General features: G+C 58.7%; 1 protein-coding gene and 1 long non-coding RNA gene across 5 annotated transcripts; one reads left to right on the top strand and one right to left on the bottom strand.

Moving 5' to 3' along the window:
* Nucleotides 1-6: 6 nt before the first annotated feature.
* NADK (NAD kinase) lies at nt 7-24,326 on the top strand. Of its 4 annotated transcripts, none has more exons than XM_045063543.1 (12): nt 7-163; nt 12,751-12,969; nt 14,627-14,710; nt 17,801-17,930; nt 18,552-18,660; nt 18,818-18,903; nt 19,750-19,852; nt 20,425-20,579; nt 20,802-20,901; nt 20,982-21,139; nt 21,811-21,893; nt 22,289-24,326. In XM_045063543.1, the coding sequence occupies exons 2-12, from the start codon at nt 12,818-12,820 to the stop codon at nt 22,500-22,502; spliced, it is 1,374 nt and encodes a 457-aa protein (XP_044919478.1). In that variant the 5' UTR covers nt 7-163; nt 12,751-12,817; the 3' UTR covers nt 22,503-24,326. The 4 variants fall into 4 exon arrangements, with proteins under 4 accessions (XP_044919478.1, XP_044919477.1, XP_044919476.1 ...); XM_045063542.1 differs by lacking the exon at nt 7-163 and adding an exon at nt 337-489; XM_045063541.1 differs by lacking the exon at nt 7-163 and adding an exon at nt 1,248-1,657.
* On the bottom strand, nt 24,324-27,995 carry LOC123387286. The gene is made up of 2 exons (XR_006601609.1): nt 25,073-27,995; nt 24,324-24,914 (listed from the first exon to the last, which is right to left on the bottom strand). It is a non-coding gene; the product is annotated as an uncharacterized LOC123387286 (long non-coding RNA).

Genomic DNA, 27,995 nt, shown 5'->3' with positions numbered 1-27,995 from the left:
TATAGCTATCTGCACAAGTTCCCTTTATAGAAGGACGCAAAGGAAGGGACCTGCCGTGTGACTTTGGCTAGTTACCAGACTGGCTCTCCTGCCCTGGTGTCCTCTCTATAGACTTCCTGCTCCAGAAGGTTCTTCAGAGGCTCAGTCCAGTCCCTAGAACATGGTAAGTGCTGGATCAAGCATTAATTTTCTGTTAATGAACATGTGCAAAATACACAGCTCAGAAGGCTTCTCCCCCGTGGGTGTGGCTGGCTGTCACTTTCGGGAAGTGGTTGGGTTTCCAAAATAACCAGATGGGGAAGTTACAGAGCTTGAGAAATCCCCCCAAATTCCTGACAACCTTGCCCCCCTTTCTACTCACTCTTGGTGACCCCACTGCCCAGTAGTCCCAGGACAGTAGTGAGACATGTCCTGTTTTGTGCCCATCTGTGTTTGGAGTCTCTGCACACAGGGCCGGAAGACCCCACCAGAGGAGACTGAGCACCTCAGGTATGTGGGCAGGGGAAACGGGCAGCCACGCTGCCGCAGAGGACTCCACTCCACACAGGTGGGGAGCCCTGCGTGTACACACGCAATAACGGTGGGCACGTGGGGAGCCAGGTAGGTCACCAAGGACCGAACGGCGCACTACCCCAGTTCTTCTACAGTGACCCTTTATTCGCAGACGTGTCCCTGGTGCCTGGCACACTGTTGGGACACCGGACTCCTGGGTGGACTGGGGTGGGGGAGGCCTGGAGCTCCACCTGAAGCTACAAAGTGGATAACTGTGGCCTTGGTCCCCTTCCTCTCTCCTCTGTGTCCTCGGGTGGTGATGGTGAGGGGGAGGCGGATGACGATGCCAGCAGGTCACCCTGGAGGGACCCTTTGACATCCTACGCCCAGAGCCCCTGTAGTCCCCGCGGCGTGTAGGGCCCCGCCAGGCTGCTCGCGGTGGGAGAGGCCCGCGGCGCCCCGCCCCCGCCCCCGCTGGCCGTCCGGCCCGGAGTGGCCGCGCTGTCGCAGCTGCCCGCAACCAGTGTTAGTTCCCAAAACAGAATCTGCCTCCTGAGCAGATTCACACCCCGTCAGTGACGGCATCCTAAGCGGGTGCTGTCACCGCTCGCGGGGGTCAGCAGCCAGCCCACCCCGCCCGCGGTGGACGGGAGCGGGGGCGGCCAGGGGGCAGGGGCAAGGGGCGCGAGTGGACGTGCTGCCAACGCGGGGGCATAAGTGGGAACCAAGGTTCTTCTTCGCGGCGGCCGCTATCGGGGTCGGGGCAGCCGATGTCCCACCGCGGGCCTCCCCCCTCCAGCCCCACCGACCCCCACCGACCCCCAGGCCGCAGCACCCGGGCCCCCGCCCCCAGCCCCAGGTCCTTGCTAGCGGACCCACGTGCGAAGGCGGGGCGCATGCGCGGGGGCGGGCCGCGGCGCATGCGTGGGGCGGGGCGTGCGCGCGGGGCGGGGCGCTTGCGTGGGCGGGGGCGCGCGTGCGCACTGGCTGCATTGCTGCTCGGCGGGCCGGCGCCGCGGTCCCGGCGGCCGTGGGGCGGCCATGGGGCGGGGGGCGGCCGCGGCGTCGGGGCCCGGCTAGCGACGGTGAGCGGCGGCGGGGCGGCGTGGCCCGCGGGCTCGGCCCAGAGAGGGGACGGCCCCGCAAGCGCCCAGGGCAGCGAACGGTGAGTGCGCGCGGCCGGCCGGCCCGGCCCTCCGCCCGCCGTCGCCGCCGTCCGGGATCGCGGGGCGGCCCGGGGGCCTGGGAGCGCGGGGGCCGGGGCCGGGGGGAGGGGGGCCGCCCCGGTGTGGGCCTGGGGGCGCGACGGCCGCCCTCGCCGGCCGCCTCCGGAGTCGGGTCGGCGGGCAGCCCGGAGGGTCGGGCCCTCGGGGGCAGGTGGGGGCGCCGCGCCCTCGGGGGCTGGGGGCCGCCGGCCTGGCGACGGCGGCAGGGCCCGGCGCGAGCGAACGGACGCCCCGGGCCGGGATTCCGAGTCACAGGTTCCTGTTCCCCGCCCGCCCGGGGCGCGCCTCGGCCCGGCACCGCGGACTCGCTCCCCGCCAGCCCGTCCCCGCCGCCCTGCCGCGCCCTCGCTGTGACCTTTGCCCCGCCGCCGGCGCCTGGGGAGGGTCGGGGTCGGGGCCGCGGCGGGGCACGGGTGGCGCCGGAGGGGGTCCTCGCCGCGCCGCGGCTCTTCGCGTCCGACGGGCTCGGGCTCTCGGGCCCGTCCGGCCCCGGGCGCAGGGCAGGCAGCCGTCGGGCTCCCCGGGCGCAGGGCAGGCAGCCGTCGGGCTCCCCGGGCGCAGGGCAGGCAGCCGTCCGGCCCCGGGCGCAGGGCAGGCAGCCGTCCGGCCCCGGGCGCAGGGCAGGCAGCCGTCCGGCCCCGGGCGCAGGGCAGGCAGCCGTCGGGCTCCCCGGGCGCAGGGCAGGCAGCCGTCGGGCTCCCCGGGCGCAGGGCAGGCAGCCGTCGGGCTCCCCGGCCGGCCCCGCGGACGGCAGGCGCAGGCGTTCGTGCCGGTGTCGTGGGGTCCAGCCCGCGTCTTGGTCCCCGAAATCCCGGACTTCTCTGACCGCGGACAGTTGCCGGGGGAGCTTCGGGGCGAGTCCGCCGGCGCCCCGGAGAGGCGGGAGCCGCGCCCGGGCCGCTCCGGCAGCCTCGCCGCCCCCTGCACACCTGTTGAGGCCGCGAGGCCGCGCCGGCTTCCGAGGGCCCCGCGGCGCGCGTCTGCGGTCCGGCTGGCGGCTGCCCCGCTGCCCCCCGAGCCCGCCGCCCCCGCCCTTCCTCCGCCGCCGCGTCTGGAGCTGCCCCTTCCCGTCCGCGCCCGCTCGGCTCGTGGGGTCGCCGCGCAGGCTCGGGTCACCGAATGAGCCTTTCTTTCCCTTCGGTGTTTTCCGCGGGGACGCGCGGGCTCTCGGGTGTCTCGGCCGTCCCGGCGGTCGGACTCCTGCCTTCGCGGCCTGGCCCTGCCCAGCACGTGTGGCTCCTAGGAAGGTTGCTGCCCAGCACTCTGCTCCTAATAAAATTCCCCAGGGCCACAGTCGCTTTTAAAATTAGATTTGTGGGGCGCCTGGGGGCTCAGGTCATGGTCCCAGGGTCCTGGGATCGAGCCCCGCATCGGGCTCCTTGCTCGGCGGGGAGCCTGCTTCCCCCTCCCCACCCTGCCTGCCTCTCTGCCTGCTCGTGATCTCTGTCAAATAGATGAAGAAAAAAAAAAAAAAAAAAGACTGTTAGGAATGTGCATGAATTCAGATGGAATTCGAACCTCATCCTTTCAAACAGGTCAGGACTGGAACGACCTTGTCATCACCTTAGTTTTCCTGAGTAAAGATTCCTAGCTTCTAGATAATGGGTGATACAAGATTTTTAAATATATTTGCCTTTTGTAGTTTTGATAGGTTTATTTATATATTTTTTAAATTTTTATTTATTTATCTGACAGAGATCACAAGTAGGCAGAGCAGCAGGCAGAGAGAGAGAGAGGAGGAAGCAGGCTCCCCGCTGAGCAGAGAGCCCGATGCGGGGGCTCGATCCCAGGACCCTGAGATCATGACCTGAGCTGAAGGCAGAGGCTTCACCCACTGAGCCCCCCAGGTGCCCGATATGTTTATTTTTTTATTGTTTTGAAATAATTTTAGATAGACAGGAAGTTGTGAAATAGTGCAGGGACCCTTGTAACCCCCCGACTTGATTTTACACACCCATAGAATAGTAGTTTTTTTTGTTTTGTTTTGTTTTGTTTTTTTTTTTAAGAGAGAGACCTTGGGGCGGCCAGCTGCAGTCCCTCGATTGCACATGAAGCTGCTGGGAACACTCCCGAGCCGTGTTTATGTGGACAGGCGTTTTTATTACTCTGAGATAAAAGCCAGCTTGCAGTTGCAGGGTTCTATACTTCTCTTTTTTAAGATTTTATAAGAAACCGCCAGACTTCCAGACTGACTGCCCTTGGCATTCCAGCAGCGTGCGAGTGAGTGACGGTCTCTCTGCAGTCTGGCTCCGGCTGTCTTAGCATCCCGGCAGGGGCCGTGGCACTGGTGTCTGTATCTCCTGGCGGCCAGTGCCGCGGACCTTCGTGTGCTTACGGGCGCTCGGACTCGGCGTCGTCCGTCCCTCTTGCCCATTTTCTAATTGGTTTTTAGACTTTTGCCTTTTGAGATTTCTGTGCGTATTCTAGATGAAAACCTTGGTTGCGTATCTCCTTTGCAAACACTTTCTCCCGCTCTGCAGCTTGTTTTGTTCTCTTCACAGGGTTTTCCCCACAGCAAGCGCCTCACCCCAGTGAGGTCCAGCGTATTGATGATTCTTTTGTTACCTTTTGTGAACTGTGTATGTCATGTGTAAAAGTTCTCTCTAGTCCTGCATCAAAGGAGAAAGTTCTCCTTTGTTCGTTCTTTCTTCCTTTCCAAGATTTTATTCATTTATGTATTTGACAGGCAGACATCACAAGTAGACAGAGAGAGAGGGAGGAAGCAGGCTCCCCTCTGAGCAGAGAGCCCGATGCGGGACTCGATCCCAGGACCCTGAGATCATGACCCGAGCCGAAGGCAGAGGCTTAACCTACTGAGCCACCCAGGCACCCCTACGATTTTATTTTTAAGTTAACCTCTCCACCCAATGTGGGGCTTGAACTTTCAGCCCCAAGACGGGAGCTCCACCAGCCGAGCCAGCCGGGCAGCCTGCACCTGCATTTTCTAATAAAAATTTTACAGGTTGTGTTTTACACTTGGCATAACCCATTTTGATTCGTGCTTAGTTAATGTTTGTTGGAAGTCTCAAGTTCAGGTTGAAGTTCACTCTTCTTTCCCCAGCTTTACGGACAAATAACGGACGCACATCACTGTGTGCCCCTGAGCAGACCCCGTTTGTCCCCTGCAAAGAGCTGTCCGAGGCTCGGCGCAGTTGAGTTGTTAAGCTGTGCCTGGAAGCTGAGACGGCATGGCCTGCGAGCTCGGCCGCAGACCGGTTTGGACGCAGCGCTTCTCCCGGGGCAGGAGAGGAGCTGGTGGCCCGGTTGGAATGCGGCTTCGCACACCGCACGCTGCATGTTGGGAACTCTCGTATGTGCGCCGTGGCCTTGAACAGGGCCTTAGGAGCTCGGTCCCAGATGCCAGCTCTGCCCCATCCTAGCTGGGTGACCCTGGGCCTCCGTGTCCTAGACACGCCCATGCGTCTCATTTGAGCGTGTCAGGTGCCACGAGGTGAGCGCTCGGTCGGGACCTGGCAGGGTGGGCACTGGACCTGGATGTGTTTTGGCTGCTCGCCAGCCATCCTGGTCTTGGATGAGGTCCATATTCCTGCAGGCAGCCCTGCTTCCGCTTCTCCTCCCTTCTTGGACGGACGGCAGTGCACCTGCCGGCCAACAGCACAGCCCTGGCTGGGCTCCCCTCGTTGAGGTGGCAGTCACACAGCTCCCTGCGTTCACCCGTGTTTGGGTCGTAGCTAGCCTGTGTGTCACCGATCAGCCTGTCCTTCCTTTCTCAGACATCTTTGGTTCCGACCCCTGCTGGTTATTTCCTTTTAAAGGTTGCACCGTTAGAACTCGCCGAGTAGGCTCCTTTAACTGACGCGCCTCTTTCGTCCTTTCTTGGCAGTAAGTAGCTCCGAGTCCCATGCACAGTGAGGCGTTTCAGCGGCCTTGTGCTGGAGCTGCAGGTCTGGAGAGGACTCGGCTGGCCTCTCCTCTCAGGGCAGCCGGTGAGGCTTCTGCAAGGCCTCTCGGCCCCAGCGCAGAACTGAAGCTGCCCCTCCTTTGCTGAGCTTCTGTTGGCAAAGAATGCTCGTGTGTTTGCGTGTTTGTTTTAATTCATGTTGTCAACACAAAGTGAACAAACCTTCTACAGTCAAAGTTGGAGCGCCCGGATGGCCCTGTCAGTGACTCTTGGTTTCGGCTAAGGTCACAAACTCAGGGTTGTGAGGTCAAGTACCAGGTCAGGCTCTGCCCCCACCAGGGAGTCTGTCTGAGAGTCTCCCTCTGACGCCCCCGCCCTGCACTCACGTACGTGCCCGTGCACGCTCTTTCTCAAATAAATAAATCTAAAGAAAAAAAAAAAAGAATCTCTAGAAGTAAGAAAGTTTTATTTGAGCTCAAGTTAGGACGGTTGCCCTGGAAATGCATCTTCATAGGGAAGAAGGCACTCCAGGAAATGAATGATTTTTGCGGCATAATATACTTTTTACATCTTGTAAAAGCTTAAAAGATTACAGATTAGCACGTAGGCAGGAGTCCCAAGTTTGTCGGGACGGAATGCACGGAGTGGGAGCGCTGAGGGACATCTCGAGGACGAGCTGATTTTCCTAGGCTGCTCCTTCAGCAGGTGTGCCGTGCATGCGTGGGGGCCGTAAATCAGACTTTGGGTTTGAGTGAAGTTTCCATACAGTCCTGTTGACTTAACTCCAAGATGGTTTTCCTTGTATGTCAGACCCTTAGAGGGTTTTCCTCGATCATAGCTGGCGTACAGCGTCGACTCAGCAGTTTCTGTAGGTCACTCAGTGTTCACCGACGTCAGTGCAGTCAGCATCTGTAACCCACCGTCTGTAACCATTCAGCATTATGACGCTATTATTTTATATAAATGTATATTTATTTTTTTAAAGCTATTTATTTGTCAGAGAGAGAATGAGACAGAGAGAGGGAGAGCATGTGCCCGCAAGCAGGGGGAGCCGCAGGCAGAGGGAGAAGCAGGCTTCCCGTTGAGCAGGGAGCCCAACCTGGGGCTCGATCCCAGGACCCTGGGGTCATGCATGACCTGAGCCGAAGGCAGACGCTTAACTGACTGAGCCTCCCAGGTGCCCCAGGTCCTTGTGAGGACTACGTAAATTATGAGAGAGAAGCCCTTGGGGCGGTGCTGGGCGGAGAGAAGGTGCTCAGTCCAGTCACTGATGACGCGGCCTTTGCGTAGTTCTAACGCGGTAAACACGCACGTCACTGTTTCCACATATTGAACAAATCTGTGCCATCCTGAATCTCTTACCAGTTTGTCCTGGCACTTTTTTGGGCCCCACGCCCGGCCTTTCTGTCCCCCCCTCCTGGCACTTGGTGCCGCCCCCAGTCGTGCCTCCTGAAGTCCTCACTGGTCTTGCGCTCTCCGCCTCGCAGTGCCGGTTTCCTCCCAGACGTCTCTCCTGACCCTTCCATGCGGCTCCTAAATGGGGGCCTGCCCCAGATTCAGCCCTTGGGTCCCCTGCCCACCCCCTAGGGAGTCCATTTCGTTCTAGTTCTAGTCCATCTAGTTCCAGGGCTGTAAGCACTCACCACGTGCTGATAGAGCCCGGATCTCTGTGCCTGGACCAGCCTGTCCCCAGAGCTCTGACCTTAAACACACAGCTGCCTGCTCGTCTTCTCCTTGTCTTGGCCGGCAGTAGCCATGTGAATTCGCTGAGGCTCCTTGCAGGCCGGGAGAGCCTCAGTAACAGAGTTTCTGGAGCTTCCATTCTCAGAAGGGGAAGGAAACAGGCCACAAGTGAGGGGCGTCCAGCCGGCTCAGTTGGTGGAAGGTGTGAGTCTTTTTTTTTTTTTTTAAGATTTTATTTATTCACGTAACAGAGAGAGAGCACGAATAGGCAGAGAGGCAGGCAGAGAGAGAGAGAGAGAGGGAAGCAGGCTCCCCACTGAGCAGAGAGCCCGTTGCGGGACTCGATCCCAGGACCCTGAGATCAGGACCTGAGCCGAAGGCAGAGGCTCAACCCACTGAGCCACCCAGACACTCTGAGAGCATGATTCTTGATCTCCAGTTGTGAGTTCCAGCCTCCTGTTAGGTGTAGGGAGTACTTAAAAATAAAATCTTAAAAAGGGGGGGGGCGTGGCACCTGAATGGCTTAGTTGATTAGTGTGGGATTCTTGGTTTCAGCTCAGGTCAGGATCTCAGGGTCATGAGACCAAGCGTTGGGCTCCACGCTGGGTATGGAGCCTGCTTGAGATTCTGCTTTTCTCTCTGCTCCTCTACCCCCGCGTTTACACACACTCTAAATAAATAAATTAATTAATGCATCTTAATAAAAAAAAGTTGGGCTCCTAACTGACTGAGTTGTCCAGGCACCCTAGCAATCAAGTTTGTTTGTTTAAGATTTTATTTATTTATTTGACAGATCACAAGCAGGCAGAAAGGAGGGGGAAGCAGGCTCCCCGCTGAGCAGAGAGCCCGATGCGGGGCTCAGTCCCAGGACCCTGAGACCTTGACCCGAGCCGAAGGCAGAGGCTTCACCCACTGAGCCACCCAGGCGCCCCTCTTAGCATAATCCTTAAGGACACTTGGATTTTCTCAGTGGTCAGGGAGCGTTGGCTTCAACCTAAAGTCACCAGCTACATTAGCCCCTGACAAGAGAATCAGTCTGTCCTTTGAAGCTTTGAAGTCAGGCAATGACTTCTACTCTCTGGCTAAGACAGCCCTAGATGGCATCTTCTCCCAAAGTCAGGTGGCTTTGTCTCCATTGATAATATGTTAAGCAAGCCACCTTCACTGGTGATCTCTGCTGGACCTTCTGAAGAACTTGACGCTGCTTCTGCATCGGCAGGTGCTTGTCTGCGTGTACTTTCGCATAACAGAGACGGCTTCTGTCTGTTAAACCCTCTGCAGCTTCCCCCTCTCAGCCTTTACAGAGTCGAGGAGAGTCAGGGCTTTCCTTTGGGTTAGACTGTGGCTGGTTTCACTTGATCTTACCAAAAGGCCGAGAAGCGAGAGGCTGGCTGGTTCCATCAGCAGTAAGGCTGTTTTGCTTTCTTGTCTTTGTGTGTTCACTGGAGTGACACTTCAGGAGTTTCTCCTTTGAGCTAACAGCTTGGCCCACTGGGGCAGGAGGCTAGCTTTGGGCCCATCTCGGTTTTCAGCCTTCCTCACTGCCCTGCGTCATGTCTAGCTTTGATTTAAAGTGAGAGATGTGCAGAGGGCCTGGCCGGCTGGCTCGGTCAGTAAACTGGGACTCTCGATCTCAGGTCACGAGTTCAGGCCCCAAGTTGAGCATGGAGCCTCCTTTTAAAAAAACAGATAAGTGATGTGAGAGATGGGCCAGTCTTCCTTCCACTTGACCATTAGAGGCCGATGTACGGATATTGATTGGCCCAGTTTCAGTATTGTTTTGTCTGAGGGAGGAGGGAGGCCTGGGGAGGGGAAGGGCCGGACCAGCGGGTCTGTGGAGGAGTCAGAACACATACAGCGCTTCACCTGAGTTTGCCGTCTTGAATGGGCATGAGGGAGGGGTGCCCCAGAACAGTCATCACGGATCACAGACCACCGTCACAAATACACTAGTGAAAACTTGGAAATATTGCCAGAATTAGCCCAGTGTGACACAGAGACACACAGGAAATGAGTGATGCTGGTGGGAAATGGTGCTGCTAGACGCACTCAGCACAGGACAGCCCCAGACCCTCGATTTGTGGAAAGTGTCGTGTGATGCCTGTGGGTGGGGTGAAGAGTTTGACCTCAGTCTTTTAGACGCGGCTGCCAAGCTTTGGTAGCACAGCTTGAGGAAACCATGATGTGCTCCGTCGAATCCCCTGGCGTGTCTGTTGAAGATCCAGTGATCGAGGGGTGCTGGCGGCTTGGTTGGAAAAGCATGTGACTCCCGATCTCAGGGTTGTGGATTTGAACCCCACATTGGGTGTAGGCATCACTTTATTACAAATAAATTTAATTTAAAAAGAAAATCTGCTGGTTGTACCTGTGTGAGGGCGGTGTTCTGGAATTTGTTGTGCTTCCGTGATCTGCGTGTGTGTGTCGGTACCACGCTGTCTGGGTACGGTAGCGTGACTGTAGATCATGAAGTCAGGAAATGTTAGTCTTACTTTGTTCTTTTTCAGTTTTTTTAGCTATCCTAGGCCTAGGTCGTCCACATTTCCATGTGAGTTCTAGAATCAGTTTGTCTTTTTTTTTTTTAGGAAAGAGAGAGAGCATGGGTTGGGGGTGGTGTCGAGGCAGAGGCAGTCTCAGGCAGACTCGGCACTGAGGGTGGAGCCTGGTGTGGGGTTTGGGACTCCCAACCTCCAGACCGGGGCCTGAGTCAAAATCAGGAGTTGGACGTTTCAGGCTCCGCACTCAGCGTGCAGTCGGGGTGGGATGCCGTCTCCCGCTGCCCTCCCTCTGGCCCCTCTCTCTCAGATTGAAGAAAGAGAGAGACGGACACTTAACCAACCGAGCCACCCAGTTCGTCATTTTCTGTAGGAGAGGCTGCAGGGGTTTGTGTGTGGGAACTGAGAGCCCAAGTCAGTTGGAGAGCTGAAGTCTAAGTGTCAGCCTCTCGGTCCGCGGACCTGCTCTTGTCTCCACTGTTCGCTTCCGTTCATGTCCGTTCATGTCCGTCAGCAGCTTTCGTCGTCCCCAGTGTGCAGGGTCTGTGCTGCTCCCAGGGAGACGCCCGTGATCCCCGGCCCCCGTCTCGGGCGTGCCGTGTGCCGATGCGTTGTGAGTGTGTCGGGAAGCGGCTGCTGCGGTGGGTCTGGTTAACGTCCCGTCAGCGCAGGGTCAGATGGTGTGTTCTTAGGGTGACAGCCCTTGTCACAGGGACGCTCAGGCGTGGCTCTGTCAGTTGCCTAGAGCCACACGCTCCGCACTACAGCCACGCCTGACGATAACGCGAGTTAGGCTCCCTACCTCTTTTGCCAACTATTTCCTTATAAGCTTTGGTTTCGGTGCCGTTGTAAATAGTATTTTTGTTTATTTATTTATTTTTCAGACTCATCTGTTTATTTCAGAGAGTGTGCACGAGCGGGGGGAGGGGCAGAGGGAGAGGGAGAGAGTGCCCAAGCAGACTCCCGCCGAGTCCGCAGCCCAGTGCGGGGCTCGATCCCGGGAACCCAAGATAATGACCTCAGCAGAAACCAAGAGTCAGCTGCTTAACTGAGCTAGTCACATTTTTGTAGACCTTTCTGTATAGAAGACCATGTCATCTGACAGTACAGGTTTTTAAGTAATCTCTGCACCAGTGTGGGGCTTGAACTCATCATCCCAAGATCAAGACTTGAACTCACAACCCTAGGACTGAGCCAGCCGGGTGCCCCAGCACTGCAGTTTGACCGGTTCCTTTTTCATCCTTAAGACTTTTGTTTCGTTTTCCTGCCTTGTTCCGCTGGCTGCGCCCTCGGGTACAGTACTGAGTAGGGTGGTTCATGCTTGGTTAAAACGTCCGTGTTCCTCAAGCTGTGAGGGTCCTGGTCCACTAGGGCAGTGTTGTCAGCTCTAGCTAAAATTTAGAATCACCTGGGAAGCTTTTTTTTTTTAAGATTTATTTGAGAGCGAGTGAGTGAGACGGAGAGGACACCAGTGGGCTGAGGCAGGGGCAGAGGGAGAAGCAGACTCCCCACTGAGCAGGCAGCTGGATGTGTGGCTTCGGGACATGGGGCTCCGCGGTGGGGCTCGATCTGAGGACCCCGGGAATCATGACCCGAGCCAAAGGCAATGGCTTCACCTTCTGAGCACCCCCTGGGGCACCCCCAGCTGGGAGCTCATAAAACTACTGATGCCTTCAGTCCAGGTTGGACGTGGGAATGATTTCCTGAAGCCCCTCTGGTGGCTGTAAGGTGCGGCCGGGGTAGGGGTGCAGGGGCGCCATCACCTTTCTCCTGCCATAGAGGCCCGGGCTTGTCTGTGGTCTCTGAGGGTCCCTTCTGCCCCCGCCGCTCCGCGTTCACCTCCTGCAGGGCCGGCATCCTCTGACACGGCCTCAGCCCCTCCTTGGGAACAGGGGTTTTCTGTGTGCTCCAGCCTCTGCCGGGGTCTTCGTTTCCCTCGCCTGTCCCTGCAGTGGGGGCTGTGCGGCTGGTCATCCTGCTGGCTCCCCCGGTGCCACCTGCTCATGCCCGCCACAAGCCTGTGCCACCTGCTCTCCCCTCAGGCAGGTCCGGGTGGCTCCATAGCTGCAGGGCCCTTGCCGTGACCCTGTGGTGGCGCTTCCTGCCCTTGGAGATTTCCCTGTTTGGTCCCTAGATCTGCACTGGGTTTTCGTCCAACTCCGCCCTTCTTCTTCCGTTGCTCAGTGTACTGGCTTCTGCCTCTCTCTGTCGCCGCATCTGCCTTTCTTAAACTTACCTTATTCCTTTTCTAGCTTTATAAGAATCTCGGCTCATTACTCTTCCTTCTCGAAAACTCCTGCACACCTTAGCGGGGCGGCAGTGACTTTGGTTTGCGTTCATACTATTCTGGTCATTTCGATGCGTTGCAGGGTTGCTTTGAGCCCCAAGAGGCTTGGGACAAAGTTGAGGCAGTTCGGGTGGTTGCAAGATTGTTTTCTTTGTTCCTACCTTTTGGTCTTTTCCTGATTTTGTTGTGCTGTGGTTGGATGGTAAGGTTCTCTGCCTTACTAGTGTTTGGAAATTGATGTTTTCTTTGAGGCCAAAAGAGGTCAGTTTTGGCAGATGTTTTATCTACTCGTTGGCAGGGCCTAGAGTCCAGTGTGTATCCACTTGTCTGTCTTACTGAGTGAACTGTTCCGCTCTGCGGCCCGGAGGGGCGTTTAACGCTGCACAGCCCTGCGGGGCTCGCCCGGTGTCCCCGCCAGTGACTGTTCCTCTTGCCGGCGCTGGGCCTTGTCTGTGGCAGAAGTACCACAGCTGCAGCCGGCTGGCTCTTTCTTACCCTGTGGCCCTTAGGTCTTCTGGATTCACTGGAAACACAGGTAGGTTCCTAAGCCCTTCCCCAGTCTCTTGGGGATAGAAAGAGACTGTTCTCAAGTCCTTCGGCAGATGGGACTTCAGCCGTTTCTGTCTCCTGGTGAAGCGGGTGCGTCTCTGTGTATATAGCGTTTTCTGCCTGCATATTTATTTACTTTATTTGTTTTATTAAATTAAGGCGTCCGTGTTTTCCTGATCGGAATCCTTGCTTAACGACTGTGGAAACGGAACACGAGAAAGTCAACATGAGTAAGGCGCAGAGCGCAGATCCGGCCTCGTACCGCTGCTCCGCGTGCCATGGGGACGAGGACTGGGGGCCCAACCACCCCATCCGGGGCCGGGCCAAGTCCCGCAGCCTGTCTGCCTCGCCTGCCCTGGCGAGCACCAAAGAGTTCAGGTACAAAGCCCTCCCCCAGCCGCCACCCTCAGCGGCGCGGTCGCTCGGACCGACGGTGACAGCGTGTGTCCCAGAGCAGCTGGCGCGGCTCCCAGGGGCACCCGCCCGGGACAGTGTTCCTTTCCTTCCCCTCTCGGCCAGTGCCTGCCCCGCTTTTGGTTTCCAAGGCATGTGGGTGGCCCCTGAAGGCACGGCAGCGGGACCCACGCGCTGGCGGGGCTGGCACGGGGCTGCGTGTGGCCGCAGGGGAGTTGGGCAAGCTCCGTGGCCCGGCCCGCGCCCCACAGCGCGTGCTCTTGCACAAGTGCTTGAGCAACAGCTGCCCACGGGGCGGCCGGCCGGGCCTGCTGTGCTGGTGGCGCCGCTGCCCTGGCTGCTGGGGCCGTGGCCGCGGTGAGTTTGGGGCGGAAGTGGCCAGAGCCAATGCTGCTTCTCAAGTGGGTCCAACCTCTCAGACGCGAGGGCGCGTTTGGGGGGGAAAGTGCCACCTTTTCTCAGGGCAGCGCCTTCCCTCGGGGGTGAATGGAGCGGGGGTGGCGCACGGGCGGGCCGTTCCCTGCGTGGAAAGCTCTAGAGCCCGCGTGGGAGCGGCCGTGCTGCTGCAGCTTCCAAGCTGTGTGAGACTCCGTGTTCTGGCCGCGCTGCGTCCGCCTGTCGGTCCTGTGCGGATCGGCTCACGGCCTCCCAGTTCTGAGGCCGGACAGCGGGGAGTGGTGACCGCGGGTCAGAGGGGGCCCCCGCGGGGGAGGCAGACGGACATGTGTCCTTGAGCCCGCTGGCAAGGCCCGCCGTGAGCTGCCTTTCCTCTGGGCCTGCGTGGGGCCCACGAGCTGTAGCTTTCCCTGGACTCCAGGGCTCTCTCGAAGGGCGGGTGCCCTTTCCAAGACAGCCAGAAAATCTGTTTGGTCTGCGTTGAATTTGAAGATTTTGCGGACCCCATAAGAAGGTTGAAGATGAAGTCTGCTCCCTTCGGTCGTCTTTGCGTGTAGAACAGGACAGCGATGCCATCGGGGTTGAACATGTTCCATTAGCCTATCACTGGGGGATGTCCCTGTCGCTCCCCCCAGCCTGTGCCAGGGTGGGCGTTGAGCCCTCTCGAGCAGGGAGGGGGCAGGCCAGCCAGGTGGTGGTGTCCCCGTGACGTGAGCTGGCCACAGCCGCTTTGTTTGGTGATTGGATTATGGTTGAGTCACATTTCAGTTATTGGAGAAGTTGGGCTGTTCGAGTAGTAGCTTTCTTAGTGACTGTGCAACTCAGCGTGAGCACTTTTGCTAGAATCTTCATCTAGGTCATTAAGGGTTGGTCTCTCAGGTTTTGATTCCCAAGTATAGGCTGGAGGACCGGTCACCAGACAGACTTGGGCAGAGGGGCTGCTCGGATTCGGAGTTCCAGGCCTGTCCCCAGAGGGAGTCCTCCCTGTTCCTGGGGTAGGGCCTGGACACCCGCCCTGGTTTGGGGACCTTTCTCTGAGGCGCGCGCTCTGACTGTTGATGCTACAAAAACAGCGTGTGGGGCTCCAGGGCGGGATCTCCTGGGGCCGCCACGGGATGCAGATGCTGGGAGAAAAGTCGTTGCGATGAAAGCCTCTCTAGAGTCCGACGGTCCGAGGTCTGCTCACCGAGGTCTGCTCACCAGCTGTGTCCTCTCCCCCCCGCAGGAGGACTCGCTCTCTGCATGGGCCATGCCCGGTGACCACGTTTGGACCAAAGGCCTGCGTGCTGCAGAACCCCCAGACCATCATGTGAGTGCGGGGTTGCTCCTTGGGGGCCTGTGCTGTCATGGGGTCGCGGCACTGGGGAAGGTTCTGACTCCGGGTGAGAAGTGCACTTTTCTAGTCAGGGAAGCCACAGGGCAACCGCTGGCTCCAGGGAGCACGGGCCTCTTTGCCTTCCCGCCGGCTGGGGGTCAGGCCGGTCCTGCTCCCCGGGCACCGCAGCTGGACGGACTTCACCTACTTCAGCTGTTGTCTTCAGAGTTACTGTTAAGTTTTGGCAAAAGTATAGGAGGAAACAATGTTTTTCACACAGGAATAGGGTCAGACATGCTTCTCTGCTGATTTGATTTTTGAGAGAGAAAGGGAGAGCACAAGGTGGAGGAACAGGAGCTAGCAGGTCCCCGCCGAGCAGGGAGCCCGATGCGGGGCTCGATCCCAGACCCTGGGATCGTGTGACCTGAGCCGAAGGCAGAGGCTTCACCCACTGCGCCCCCTGGGCACCCCTCCTTTAATTATTCTTAAAACAGACATCAGTCGGCTATTTGGGGTTTCTGCGTTTACTTTCGAGAGAAGTGTCTCCTTGCAGGTGTGGCTGTTACAAGTACCCCCACGCCACCAGCGCGCTTTCGGGGGCCCCGCGGTGCCTGGATGAGAAACTATAAAAATGAAGCAATCAGGGTCATTTCTCTGGACTCAGTGACTATCTGGCTTCTGGCGTCGAAGGGTCACATGGTTCCAGAAGGCCGGGAGCTCCGTCAAGGCCGCTGTATGGTGGTCTGGCTGTGCTTCAAGTCCGAGGAGAACGCACTGACGTCACTTACCTGGCGTGGGTGCTTTCTGTTGAACGGTCAGAATTCCACCCCGCCCTGAGCCTTGTGCCTGGCGCCTGTGGGAGCTCCAGCCCCTGTAGTCGAGGCCTTTTGAGGGGCCCTTACAGGCTCCTCTCCTTCAGGGCAAGCTGTGAGGATCCCACATTTTGCACAGGGGTGAGAGCCGCGGGCTCAGGTGTGCCTCCTCAACTGACTTGTCTGGGGTCCCAGGAGGCAGGCCCGGCAGTGGGGACCCTTGGCCTCGGGTCACAGGCTGAACCGGTTCCAGGTGGCTGGTGCAGTGCTGCCACCTCCAGACTCCCCAGGCGAGTGCCCTGTAAACTGGTGTTTCCTGTGACCAGGAAACCCAGCGACAAGGCTGTCCCACCTCTTATGGGCGCAGGAATGAAGTCTTAGTGTCTGTCAGATCCAGGTGCTGTCTGCGGCTGCTGGTTACTGCAAAGCTCGGGGCAGGTCCTGTTCAGACGCGGCCCCTCTAGTACCCTACAGCCCGCCCTGCACTGCAGCCACATTGGTAACTTGGCCCCGCCCAACGCCCCCAAACCCAGAGTCCCAGCAGCTGCTGTGCCAAGCCCTGCCTTCTCCCGTGCCTCATGCCTTCCTGTTCGCTCTGGCCCAGCCCGGCTCTCCCGTGGCCTCTCGCCAGCTGCCCGAGGGCGTCTCCCTGCACTTCCTGGTCTTGGCAGACCTGTTCTCTCCTTGTCACTCTGCTCGGCCTAAGTGCCACCACGAGTGGCCTCTCACTGTCCAACCTTGATTAGCCATCCTGTACTCCCAGCAGAGCCACAGTCACTTTGTGGGGGGCGGGGGTGTCGGCCTTGTGAGCCTCAGGTGGCTTCGACGGGCTGGTCCCGCCGGGTGCTCCAGGCAGAACGGCAGATGCCGCAAAGGGTCTCTGGCGCTACCCGTTGGAGCTGAGGAAGGAACAGCCTCGTCTGCCCTTTCCAGCCCCTGTGCCCGACACTTCAGCTGGGGCTGCTGTCTCTGGACGACAGGGCTCCTTTTCTCCACCTTGGCCCTGCCCCTTTCCAGCCCCGCACCTGGCTGAGGCTCCGTCCTGACACAACTTCTCTAATGCTCGAAAGTAAGATAGGATAGAGATCTCAGAGAACTTCTACGTCCTAATTTACTGTCTGAAATTTCACCGTGAATGTGTGTTTTCTTTTATGTTGAAATGTGGAGAGTCGCCCACGTGTCGTTGCCTTTGGCTCACTAGGCAGTGGCTCCAGTCACCTGTTTGCTCACAGGCTCCCTCGCTCTCCCGTCCGGCACGCACGACCTGTATGCCGGGGAAGGGTCACATCCCCACCTTGTCGTGACCCAGCGGGAGGCTGATCACAGTTGACGCCCAGGCCTGTGCAGGACACACTGTGGCTGCTTTGCCTGGGCACAGTCTCAGGGCTCAGGGCCAGACCCCTCAGACACAGGCCCTGCACGCCTGGGTCGGCACAAAAGGGCTTCGACCCAGGCAGGGGTCCGCGCGCTGCCCACATGGCTTCTGAGGCCCACAGCCAAGCACAGGGACGATGTTTGGGGAGTGCACACCCCTCCACCTGATGAAGCGCTGACAGCTCCTCCCACTGGGCCAAGCCGGTTCCACAGCCCAGCTCAGACTCCGGTGTGGCTGGCCTGTGGCACCGCACCCGGTCAACAGCCGAGCGCAGCCAGCGAGTTCAGTGAAGTGCACGGCACCTGCCGTCCGGCCTCTTTGCTGTTAAAGGGGATCTCAGGACTTTTTGTTTTAAATAGGTGATTGGCCAAGAGGATCATGTAAATGGTAAAAAGATTAAGGTGTGCTTGTTTTTAGTTTTAGGGAGTTTTCCTGCCATAGTGCCTTTCAAAAGTCAACTTTAGGATTGTTTCACTTTCAGTTTTGAGTTTACAGAAATTAAGTTTATAGTGCAGGTGCTCAGGAGAGTTTTTGGGGGCTGGTGTGCCCTACACTTCCTTTGTTAGCAAAGTGGGACCAAAACGCTATGACCGAAGCCACTGCACCGCACTTGTGAGCCAGCACGTGACCTGGGCAGACGATGACGCTCACAGAGGGCGTCGTGCATGGCTCCTCGTGCAGAAACGCCTGGCCAGGGTGAGTGACGCTCACTGATGGAGGACATCGGACACCACGCCTCTGTGTTCGTGGTTTGGGTCATGGTTTGGGTCATGGTTTTGCAGTTTTTAGTGGGGCTCGCACACGTCTAAGGTCTGGGAGAAAGGCCTCCGAGGATGTGCTGTGCCTGTCCTCCCAAGGGTTCGCGCTCCCAGTGTGGACACTCCTCTCCCCTCGCAGGCACATCCAGGACCCTGCCAGCCAGCGGCTGACATGGAACAAGTCCCCAAAGAGCGTTCTCGTCGTCAAGAAGATCCGGGACGCCAGCCTGCTGCAGCCCTTCAAGGAGCTGTGCGTGTACCTGATGGAAGTGAGTGAGCCTGCTTGAGGGGTGGCAACCCAGAGCCCCCTTGGCACCCCCACCGCATCTGCGCCAGCCAGACTCCGCTCTGGCGCTCAGTAGGCTCCGTGCTCTTCTGGGCCATGGGGTGGGGGTGGCATGGAGTTGGCCAACTAGCCAGGTTCTGGCTTTGTGATCCCAGAGCTGACCAAGTCAGGAAGCCCATTTCAGGGGCACCTGGGATCATGATTCCATGATCGCAGGGTCCTGGGATTGAGCCCTGCATCGGGCTCCCTCCTCAGCGGGAAGCCTGCTTCTCCCTCCCCCACTCCCCCTGCTTGTGTTCCCTCTCTTACTGTGTGTCTCTGTCAAATAAATAAGTAAAATCTTTAAAAAAAAAAAAAAAAAAAAAGCAGCAGCAGCCGCCGCCCATTTCAGGCAAGTGAGTTGTTGTGTAACGGAGGGTCACGGCCTCCAGAAGGATAGAAATCTGCATGAGCAGGTTGAAAGAAGTCTGCCCTCTGGGCCTGAGGAATGCGTTTCCTCCTCCTTGTAAAGTCCTGAGGCTCAAGAGGAGGCTTCCCAGAAGACCAGCCTGGTCTGAACCGGGTCTTGGTGGTGGGGCTGACCGGCTTGTTGTCTCCCTTTCAGGAGAACAACATGATTGTGTATGTGGAGAAGAAAGTTCTGGAAGACCCTGCCATAGTGAGCGATGACAACTTTGGACCAGTCAAGAAGAAGTTCTGCACCTTCCGAGAAGGTGAGTTTGCTTTCGGCTCTGTCACTTCCGAAGGTGCTCGCACCCCTGCCCCAGACCTGGCAGAAGCTTCTAGCGCTCCTGCCTCATCGTGGGCATAGTGCCCTGTGGCACCAAGGGCTGCCGAGACACCTTTTGTTGTGTCTGCTGTGTTTTCTAGATTATGATGACATTTCCAATCAGATCGATTTCATCATATGCCTGGGCGGGGACGGGACCCTGCTCTACGCGTCCTCACTGTTCCCGGTGAGCTGTGCGGGCTTCCGGCCTCGGCACCACACGAGGAGGCGGTTTCCCAGGGAGGCTGTCTACCCTTCTTACACCTCGTGGCTTGATGCCTCGGGGATGCCGAGTTCTACGTTCTTCTTACTCTGATACAGAGCTTTAGTTTGGTTATCTGGCTGTAGAGCAGGTCTGCAAACAATGCCAAGTGTCTCATCTGCCCTGTCTGGGTCTCCGTCCTCACCAGGAGTGCTGCCGACAGTGGAGCCCGGGCTGGGCAGCAGGACTGGCTGGGAAGAAGGGGGGCAGTGGTGCAGAAACGGGCCTAGGGGGCTGCTGCCGACCCACAGACACGTGGCACCCATGAGGAGAAGCGCCTCGTGGCCTAGGGGATGGGGCCCACAGCAGGATGAAGGCAGTGGCCCCAGGCTGACCCTCCAGGGTACCCGGGAGGCCTGTGGAGGCTCCAGAGGATGGGAGTCTGCCTGGAAGCACACTGGGGTTACCCAGAGTCCGCCTTCACTCTGCAGGGGGAGGCTCTGGCAAGGTGGCTTGTGTCCTTGCCTGACCAGCTCTCTCTGTCTCCACGGCCAGCAGGCTGGTCGGTCCCGTTGCGTTGGCTTCTCATCCGCTCCGCATCAGCTTTGCATCCGCTCCTTCCGGCCTCCCTGTCTGCTGGCTGACCTCTTCCTGTGCGGTCGCTTGGGATCAGCCTGCTGGCCACCTCCCGCACCCCGCCACTGGCCGTGCACTCATGTGCCTGTCCATTCCTGGGAACAGTCAGGCGGGGGTGGTCCGTCAGGGCTGGGGCCAAGTGGGGTGGCTCTTGCGTGGATCGGCTGGCTGACTGGCCGCCTCATCGGCTCACAGGGCAGCGTGCCTCCGGTCATGGCGTTCCACCTGGGCTCCCTGGGCTTCCTGACCCCCTTCAACTTTGAGAACTTTCAGTCCCAAGTTACTCAGGTGATACAGGGTAAGTCGGAATGTTCTGGAACTCACAAGGAGTTCTGAACATGGGATTGTCTCCTCACTTGGTCTTTGGATTTTTTTTTTTTTTTTTCCTAAGATTTTATTTATTTATCAGAGCGGGGGGAGAGAGCGAGCACAGGCAGAGGCAGAGGGAGAAGCAGGCTCCCTGCTGAGCAAGGAGCCTGATGTGGGACTCGATCCCAGGACGCTGAGATCATGACCTGAGCCGAAGGCAGCTGCTCAACCAACTGAGCCACCCAGGCGTCCCAGGTCTTTGGATTTTTTTAATGATGTGTAGAGCAATATTTAAGTGTTTGAAGATTCAGAGATTTAAGATTTTCGAACACTTCCAATACTGTTTTCCTCACACTGAGAAGTTGGAGGGGGTCCCTGGCGGAAGCGGCTGTGTGTGCTGGTTGGTAGCCATGGATTGGCCTTTACGGAAGGCTCGGGTTCTGCCCTCAGTCTGGGAGAAGAAGGGTGGTCTCCGGTCGGGCAGGGGTGTCATTGCCTCCTGCAGGCCGCCACTGCCCGTTCCCCACCAACCTCCCCGGCCGTGACCCTGCTGGCCCCCAGGGAATGCGGCCGTTGTTCTTCGGAGCCGACTGAAGGTCAGAGTCGTGAAGGAGCTCAGAGGGAAGAAGATGGCGGTGCCCAACGGGGTCATCGAGAACGGCGTGATGCCCGTGGACCTGGACGCGGAGGTTGGGAAGCAGGTCATGCAGTACCAGGTCTGTGGACGTGGGCCCTGGCCCGGCTCCAGGCCCTGCCCTGCCCATGCTATGGCCTCAGGAAGGGGCACAGGGTGGTGGGACTCAGGCCTGGGCCCATTGGGTTCCCCTGACCTCAGGACCTCCCAGAGAGCCCAGAAACAGTGCAGGTGCCTATGGGGCCGGCCACCTAGGACAGCCCTGCCCGGCCCCTGCCTGTGTGCAGTGACTTTGTGCCTCCAGGTCCTGAACGAGGTGGTGATTGACAGAGGCCCCTCCTCATACCTGTCCAACGTGGATGTCTACCTGGATGGGCACCTCATCACCACAGTGCAGGGTGATGGTAGGTAGCCACCTGAGGTCCCACGGCAGTGGGGGGTGGGAACAGGACCACAGAGAGTGACCCTGCGGCCTGTCCACCAGGGGTGATCGTCTCCACCCCGACGGGCAGCACAGCGTATGCGGCCGCCGCCGGGGCCTCCATGATCCACCCCAACGTGCCGGCCATCATGATCACGCCCATCTGCCCCCACTCGCTGTCGTTCCGGCCTATCGTGGTCCCCGCGGGGGTCGAGCTGAAGGTCAGAGTCCACCTCTCCCCTCTCCGGTTCAGGCTGTTGCCTGGGGCCTGCCACGCTGACCACCCCCTTTGTCCCCGGCTGTGACCCCAGCACCCGCTGGGTTGTGGGCCCACCTTGCTGGGTGCCGGAAGGGGCTTCACTCTCTCCCTTGTCTGGCCAGGTGCAGCACTGAGAGCTGGGCCAGCCCCTCCAGCAGGGCTGTGGGCCCTTGGGGGGAGGGGCTGGTCCCCACTGGTTGAGGGCAGGTGAGCGGCACGTGGTCCTGGCGTACCCGGTGCCCGCCACTGATCCTCCGTCTCTGCTCTTTGCCTGCCTCGCGCTCCCCACTTTGGTCCACCCTGGGCTGGCGTGTCCCTGGCTGTGAGCCCCGGTAGGCAGGGCCACATCTGCAGGTCACAGGGAGAGAGGACTAGAGCCAGACTCCTGGATGGTGTCCCTGGCCCTGGGTGGGTGGTCGGCAACTGGGCTTGACGGCTGCCTGTCTTATTCCCGGGATTGGGGTCAGTGCGACAAAAGTATGAGACCTTCATGGCCTGGAACTGCCCTTCGTGTAGAGGAGGTGGTGGGGATACCTTCAAGAGTCCGCCTGCCCAGTGCTGCACCCCAGGGCGGGGATCCAAGGGGCTCAGCTGCCCTCACGAGCCCACACCTGCCCTCCTTGCCCCCTCCAGATCATGCTGTCGCCAGAAGCAAGGAACACTGCATGGGTGTCCTTCGACGGACGAAAGAGACAGGAGATCCGCCATGGGGACAGGTGTGTGAGCCCTGGGGCCAGCAAGGAGTAGGAATGAGGGGCTCGGGCCCTCCCTGCCGCCTTCATACCCTTGTTGCCGTTGGCTTGTGCAGGCCCTAGAGACAGAGCCCTGGCCTTGAGAGCTGGCGGGGAGACGAGGGCCTGTCGGGCAGCTGGTCTCCCACACAGGTTGAAGCGTGTTGGCCCATGTTCTGGGCTGACCTTGAGGGCGACAGATCCACAGCCCCTCACTCCGGCCTGCCCTGGTGCCCCGCCAGCTGCACCTGTTCTTAGGATGGGGCAGGCCCCAGCCGTGCAGCCAGTGGCGGGAGCAGAGCTGAGATGGTCCCCAGCTGGGCTGGGGTGGGCATGGCCGTGGGGAGGGGCTCATCTGTGCCATGTCTCCCACTCCTCAGCATCAGCATCACTACCTCTTGCTACCCTCTCCCCTCCATCTGCGTCCGAGACCCCGTGAGCGACTGGTTCGAGAGCCTGGCGCAGTGTCTCCACTGGAACGTGCGGAAGAAGCAGGCGCACTTCACGGAGGAGGAGGAGGAGGAGGGGGGGGGCGGGGGAGGGGGAGGAGGAAGAGGGAGCCGGTTAGGCCTGAGCTCCTGCTGTCCACACTAGGGACCCCAGAGACCCGAAGCTGCTCCGCTGCCTCGTTCCCACTTGCCCTCCGGGAGCAGGCTGACCTGAGCCCCGAGCAGACATCAGAAGTCACAGCACTTTCTTTTGTAGCCCGGGAAGAGCCAGGAATCTGCCTTTTGTCGACCAGATCAGCCATTTTTTAACATTTTAAATCTGACTTCTTTTTGCATTTCTAAACAAAAGTGAATGCTGGTGGGGCTCGGAAGTCCGCACCAGGGCTGTGTGTGCCGGTGCTGTCCCTCAGAGCCTGGTCCCAGGGCGGGGACGCCAGAGGGGGATGTGCTCTTCTGTGATTCCTCGTCAGGAAACTCGCGCTTCAGTCAGCCTGTTGAAATTCAGAGGGGATCACAACGGCTTGATCTGTCTTTCCGTGTCGAAAATAAATGTCTTGTAGCCAAAAATCTTCCTTTAGCTACCACAATTTTCCCCTTAAGTCCTGCACCTTTTCCCCTAAAAGGACCGGAAGGGGACGCTTCTGGAGAGAGCAGTTTGGTGTTTGATTGGCTGATGCGTGGAGGGTCCCCCCTTCCTGCCCTGCACCTGCACCTCCTCTGGGCGCACCTTCCTGCCTTGGTCTCCAGGCCCTCCCCTCCCCCACTGCTGTGGCTCAGGAGCCCAGCGGTGGCCCGGTGGGAGGTCAGACCCATGCACATTCCTCACCAAGCAGGGGCGGCTCCCTCTGCACCCTGGAAGGTATTTTAAGTCCTGTGTACACTTTGTAGAGATCATTTTAAGCTTTTTGAACTGCTTGCGTACAGACTGTATTGTAGGGAGCGGGATTTGTACTGTCACGAAATGGAGCTTGCTCCAATGTTTACACGTGCTCCGTGTGGCACTGTGTGCTGGGACCACTCTGTTCAGTGTGCTCACCGTGGGGTGACGGCCCACGGGGAGAGGGTGCTTCTCGGTGAGTAAGCCGTGGGACTTGCTCCTGCAGCTGGAAGATGAGGACGCCACTGCTTAGTGAGGAAAGAGGTGGTTGGGTCGTTGTGTGTTGGTTCTGCTCTTGCTTCTCCCCGTGGGCCTTCAGCTCGCGAGGAAGCTCCCATCATTCCAGCGGTCACTCCACTGCCCGCTGGCTGCGTAGGGCGTGGGCACGTGTGCTTGCCACATGGGCCCCCGAGCCTGTGTGCTCTGGTGGGAGCCGTGGCTCAGTGCATGTGGCTTTGGCCCCTGGTTATTGTTGCCTGACAGACGTCCTGTATTTGGGCATCTGTTTCTGAGTAACTGGTATCTCTTGGAGCTGCAATTTTTATCTGTTGAATTGGCAAGAATAGAAGGGACAGAAACTGCCCTTTTTTCTTGGGCTGATAGAAAGGCTGGGGGCCCGCGCGGGCAGCCACCCTCAGCCAGGGGCCTCGGTGGAACAGGCTCTGTGGCCTGAGCGTGGCCTCTACATCCATGCTTCGGGGATTCTGGCCCTCAGGTGGTTCTTGGCTAATGGCCTGGAGTTGGAAAGGGAAGGGCCTGCATAGCCATCCAGCAGGGGCGGGACGCGGTTAGAGGGTTGCTGCCCAGCCTCCCTTGGGCTGAGAGGGGCCCGAACCAAAACTCCCAGCTTTAGGTCCAAAAGACAGTGGCATTTGGGATTTGGGTCACTGGTTTAGACAAAAAAAAAAAAAGCAAGTATTAACCAAGTCCAAAAGCAGCAGGATTTGGAATGATCTAGAAAACATTGGATTTTTTGAAGTAAATTCTTAATGTTTCATATTGTTAATATCTCGAATATTTGTTAGATGTCGTTGAAAGCCTTATTACAATATTTTCAGATCCTTTCAATAAACAGACTTGTTTAAAAACTTGGATTGGCTGGCAACTTTATTTGGTTCTTTGTAACCAACACAGAGATGCTTAGAGAGGCAGGCCAGGCTTCTAGAGTCTGTGGACGCCGAGTGCGCTGTTGGGATGTGTGAGGCAGAGGGGCTCTTGCCCAGGCGGCTGCCACGTTGACTCCCAACCCAGGTGCCCCCGTCCGCCTTGCCATTGGCACCGGTAGGCCTGGGGCTCAGCACCTGTTCTTCCCAGAAGGGGTGTCGAACTGGGTGTCACCACCTGTCCTGAAGGGTAGAGCAGAGGCTTGGGTGAGGGAGCGGGCTTGAGTCTACAGAAAGGGACATGCTCCCAGGTAAATCAGAGGACTGGCCCAAGGGGACCCCCAGAGGCTCCGAAGTCCTCCCCACAGCTGCATCCAGGCCTGCTGGGGTCAGGGAGCAGGGGCCAGGCTCTGGCACATACTCTTCTCTCGCCTCCCACTCCACATGGTCTTGACTAGGTGTCGGTGAACGTGGGGGAAGGCTTTGCCAGGAGCCCAGCTGAGCACTGCAGACAGGCAGGAGGACACGGAAGCCCTGTGTGCTGGGACACCGGGCGCCCCCAGCCATCTGCAGAGGCCTGTGGGGAAGGGGAGAAGCAGCTGAGCTCTCCCCTAGCCTCCCTGGCCCTCCTCCCAGGCCAGTCCTAGAGCATCAGCCTCCCGGGGCCATATGTGGCCTTGGCCTGCCCTGACCGGGACCCCCTGCTCTCCTGGTGCACGTGTGGGAGCAAGTCACCTTGCTGCTCAGGTGTCCCAGTGGCCAGGAGGCCTCTGCAGTCTGTGGGCTGGCCTGCTGGGAAATACAGGCACCTGTGGTCAGTTTGCACAGGTGCCACAGGTGGCAGGGTGGGGCAGGCACCCGAACTCAACCCCGACATCCAGAGGTTCTCAAGATTCGAGCTGGCGGTGCGTGCGGATCCCAGGCTAGGCTTTGTCCCCTCTGGTGGCAGAAGGCGCACTTTGAGGGCAAGGGCCAGCATCAGCTGGAGAGGGCTCGCTGGGTGTTGGGCGCTGCCTTTAACCACAAGGCCACGTGTCTCAATAATGGCTGTTGATGGGGCACCTGGGCGGCTCAGTGGGTTAAAGCCTCTGCCTTCGGCTCAGGTCATGATCTCAGGGTCCTGGGATCGAGCCCCACATCGGGCTCTCTGCTCAGCTGGGAGCCTGCTTCCCCCTCTCCGCCTGCCTCTCTGCCTGCTCATGATCTTTGTCTGTCAAATAAATAAATAAAATATTAAAAAAAAAAAAACAATGGCTGTTGACCTGTGAGCCTTGGACTTTCCTGCCTTGGGAAAGGAAGAGGGAGGGCACAGAGGCCAAGGGTCTCAGGCCGCCCCAAGCTTCCAGGCTTCAGGGCAGTAGCCTTGGAACCCTTTCTGGCCTTTGCTGGCTAAGTCGGAGCAGCACAGGGCCAGACCCCAACCCAGGCCTCTGCCAAGTTCCCCACCTGGCTGGCCTCCCTTCCACGTCAGTCCATGCCACTGGCCGTGTCCCAGCAATGCTGTCCCCAAAAGCAGTAGCTCCCCTCCTGCCCCGTGTTACCTGACCTGGAAGCCACTAGATACCAGGAACCAGCTAGTCTGCCTGGGGGTGAGGGGGACCCAGAGTGAAGGATCAGCTGCAGGAGCACAGAGAGAATTGGGGGGGGGGGTGAGAGGGACATGGGAGAAGGCGGGAACTGCACAGTGACCACGTGGAGATCAGCCACTTACGGCACATTCTCCTTCAGAAAGATCCAGGCCAGAGGTTGGGTGGTTTTCAGAATCATGGAAACACTGAGGATTTGGTGGGAAGGGGTGAAGTGGGGTTGAGGTTGGGGTGGGGCAGAGGAAAGAGAGGGATGGCAGGGTATGTCCCAAGCCATCTGCAGACCCGCTGGCCAGTGCCCCGCCCACAGGTGGCCTGCATCAGCTGTGGCCCTCCCATGCTGCTCCTCCCACGGAGGCCTCCAGTCAAGGCTGGCCTCTTCCCCAGCAGCACAGAGGACAGAGGCAGGAGTTGACCTCAGCCCATGGCTTCCTGTGAGCACAGTGAGGCCAGGCATGGCCCCTCGCTCACCAGCGCTGCTCCCCAGACACTGGCCTGAGATAGCAAAGGGGCTGCTCCCTAATCCTGTGGTTTTGCTTCCATGACTTTTAGCCCCATGGTGCCCAGAGGCTGAATCCCAGGGACAGAGGCTGCAAGTGCCTCCACCAGCGTCAGACCAAGGGGTCACACTGTAGGGTGTGGGGTGGGGGTACCCAAAGGGTTCCCTGGAAGGGCTCAGTTCTCTGGTTTAGGGATGGGAGCTGTTGTTCCAAACCAGCTGCTTGTCGGTGCTCCCTGACAGCTTTGTCGGTGGGCCTGGTGGCATAGAAAAGGGGGCCTCCACCTTCCCACCCAAAAGAACTTGACCCAGGCCCCATTCTCTGGGCTTTGGGAGCTCCGGGGCCCCCATCCCGACTTCTCCGCTGTCCTCCCCGTTGCCTGGGAATGGGGCTCCTCTGGGCCTGTGGACTCCATGATCCCACCCAGGTGGGGCCATCAGACTAGGACCCACACACAGATGAAGCCTGATGAGAGGGGTGAGGGCCAGGAAGCCAGGAGCTGCACACACAGCAGCTCAGCCATCTGCGAGGGACCCGTGAACTTGCCACGGACGCTTTCCTTCCTGCTTTCCAGATCACCTTTCAAACGTCATCCAAACCCTAAAGGAAGAGATCGTTGTCAGAAGGGACCCAGAGGTCAGACCGCTGGGAAGTCCTGTCTTGCAGGGAGGCAGGGCTTGGGCAGAGGGCCTGGCACCCCAGCTAGAGCTTCACAGGCAGGCTTCAGGGGAGTCTCCGCCTCAGCGTCTTTGTTGGTCAGGTCTCCTCCTTCACAGGGACTGCATCCTGACGGACTCGTGTCTACACCGGCATCTATGCTGCAGCCTTGGGTGTGCAGATGAGCAGAGGCAGTATTTAAACGACCCCACTTGAAACCCAGCAGAGTATGGAGAATCCTGACCAGTCTATATGCTTTCGCCCAAAATTCTGCTTCCTGGAATCCAGTCAAAGGAAGAAGTTGGAACTCCAGCGAGTTCAGATAAAAACACCTGTGTGGCAACCACCACGAACAACTCAAACCACCCCATGGTGAAATCTCTGAGGCCACCTTAGCGGGCAGCAGTGCTTCCTTTGAGTATTTAGAGACAAGAACCTTCGGCAGGCAGAGAGAGGGGACAGGACGGCAGCTCGGGAACGTGTCTGCGGAGCGGCGCAAAGCGCTCTGCACGCAGTGGCTGGAGGCAGCGGCTTGGAGGGCAACTGGGAGCTCCGAGGGCAGGAGGGAAAGTCCCCGGGGTCACACGACAGCACTTCAAAACTGTTTCCCCGGATGACACGTAAGAAAGATTTTGCTGTAAAAATGTTGAGTTTTGGGGGCGCCTGGGTGGCTCAGTGGGTTAAAGCCTCTGCCTTCGGCTCAGGTCACGATCCCGGGGTCCTGGGATCGAGCCCCGCGGCGGGCTCTCTGCTCGGCAGGGAGCCTGCTTCCTCCTCTCTCTGCCTGTCTACCTGTTTGTCAAATAAATAAAAATCTTGTTTAAAAAAGTTGAGTTTTTATAAATTTGCTCTTGAAACTGTTGGACTGTAAAGGACTCACAGACCACAACACCCAGGACCGCTGGGAAGTCGTCC

This window comes from Mustela putorius, unplaced genomic scaffold (genome assembly GCF_011764305.1).
Source record: "Mustela putorius furo isolate JIRA1106 unplaced genomic scaffold, ASM1176430v1.1 tig00003853_pilon_pilon_pilon, whole genome shotgun sequence".
NCBI classification, from domain to species: domain Eukaryota; kingdom Metazoa; phylum Chordata; class Mammalia; order Carnivora; family Mustelidae; genus Mustela; species Mustela putorius.
This window is presented reverse-complemented; position numbering and strand designations above follow the sequence as displayed.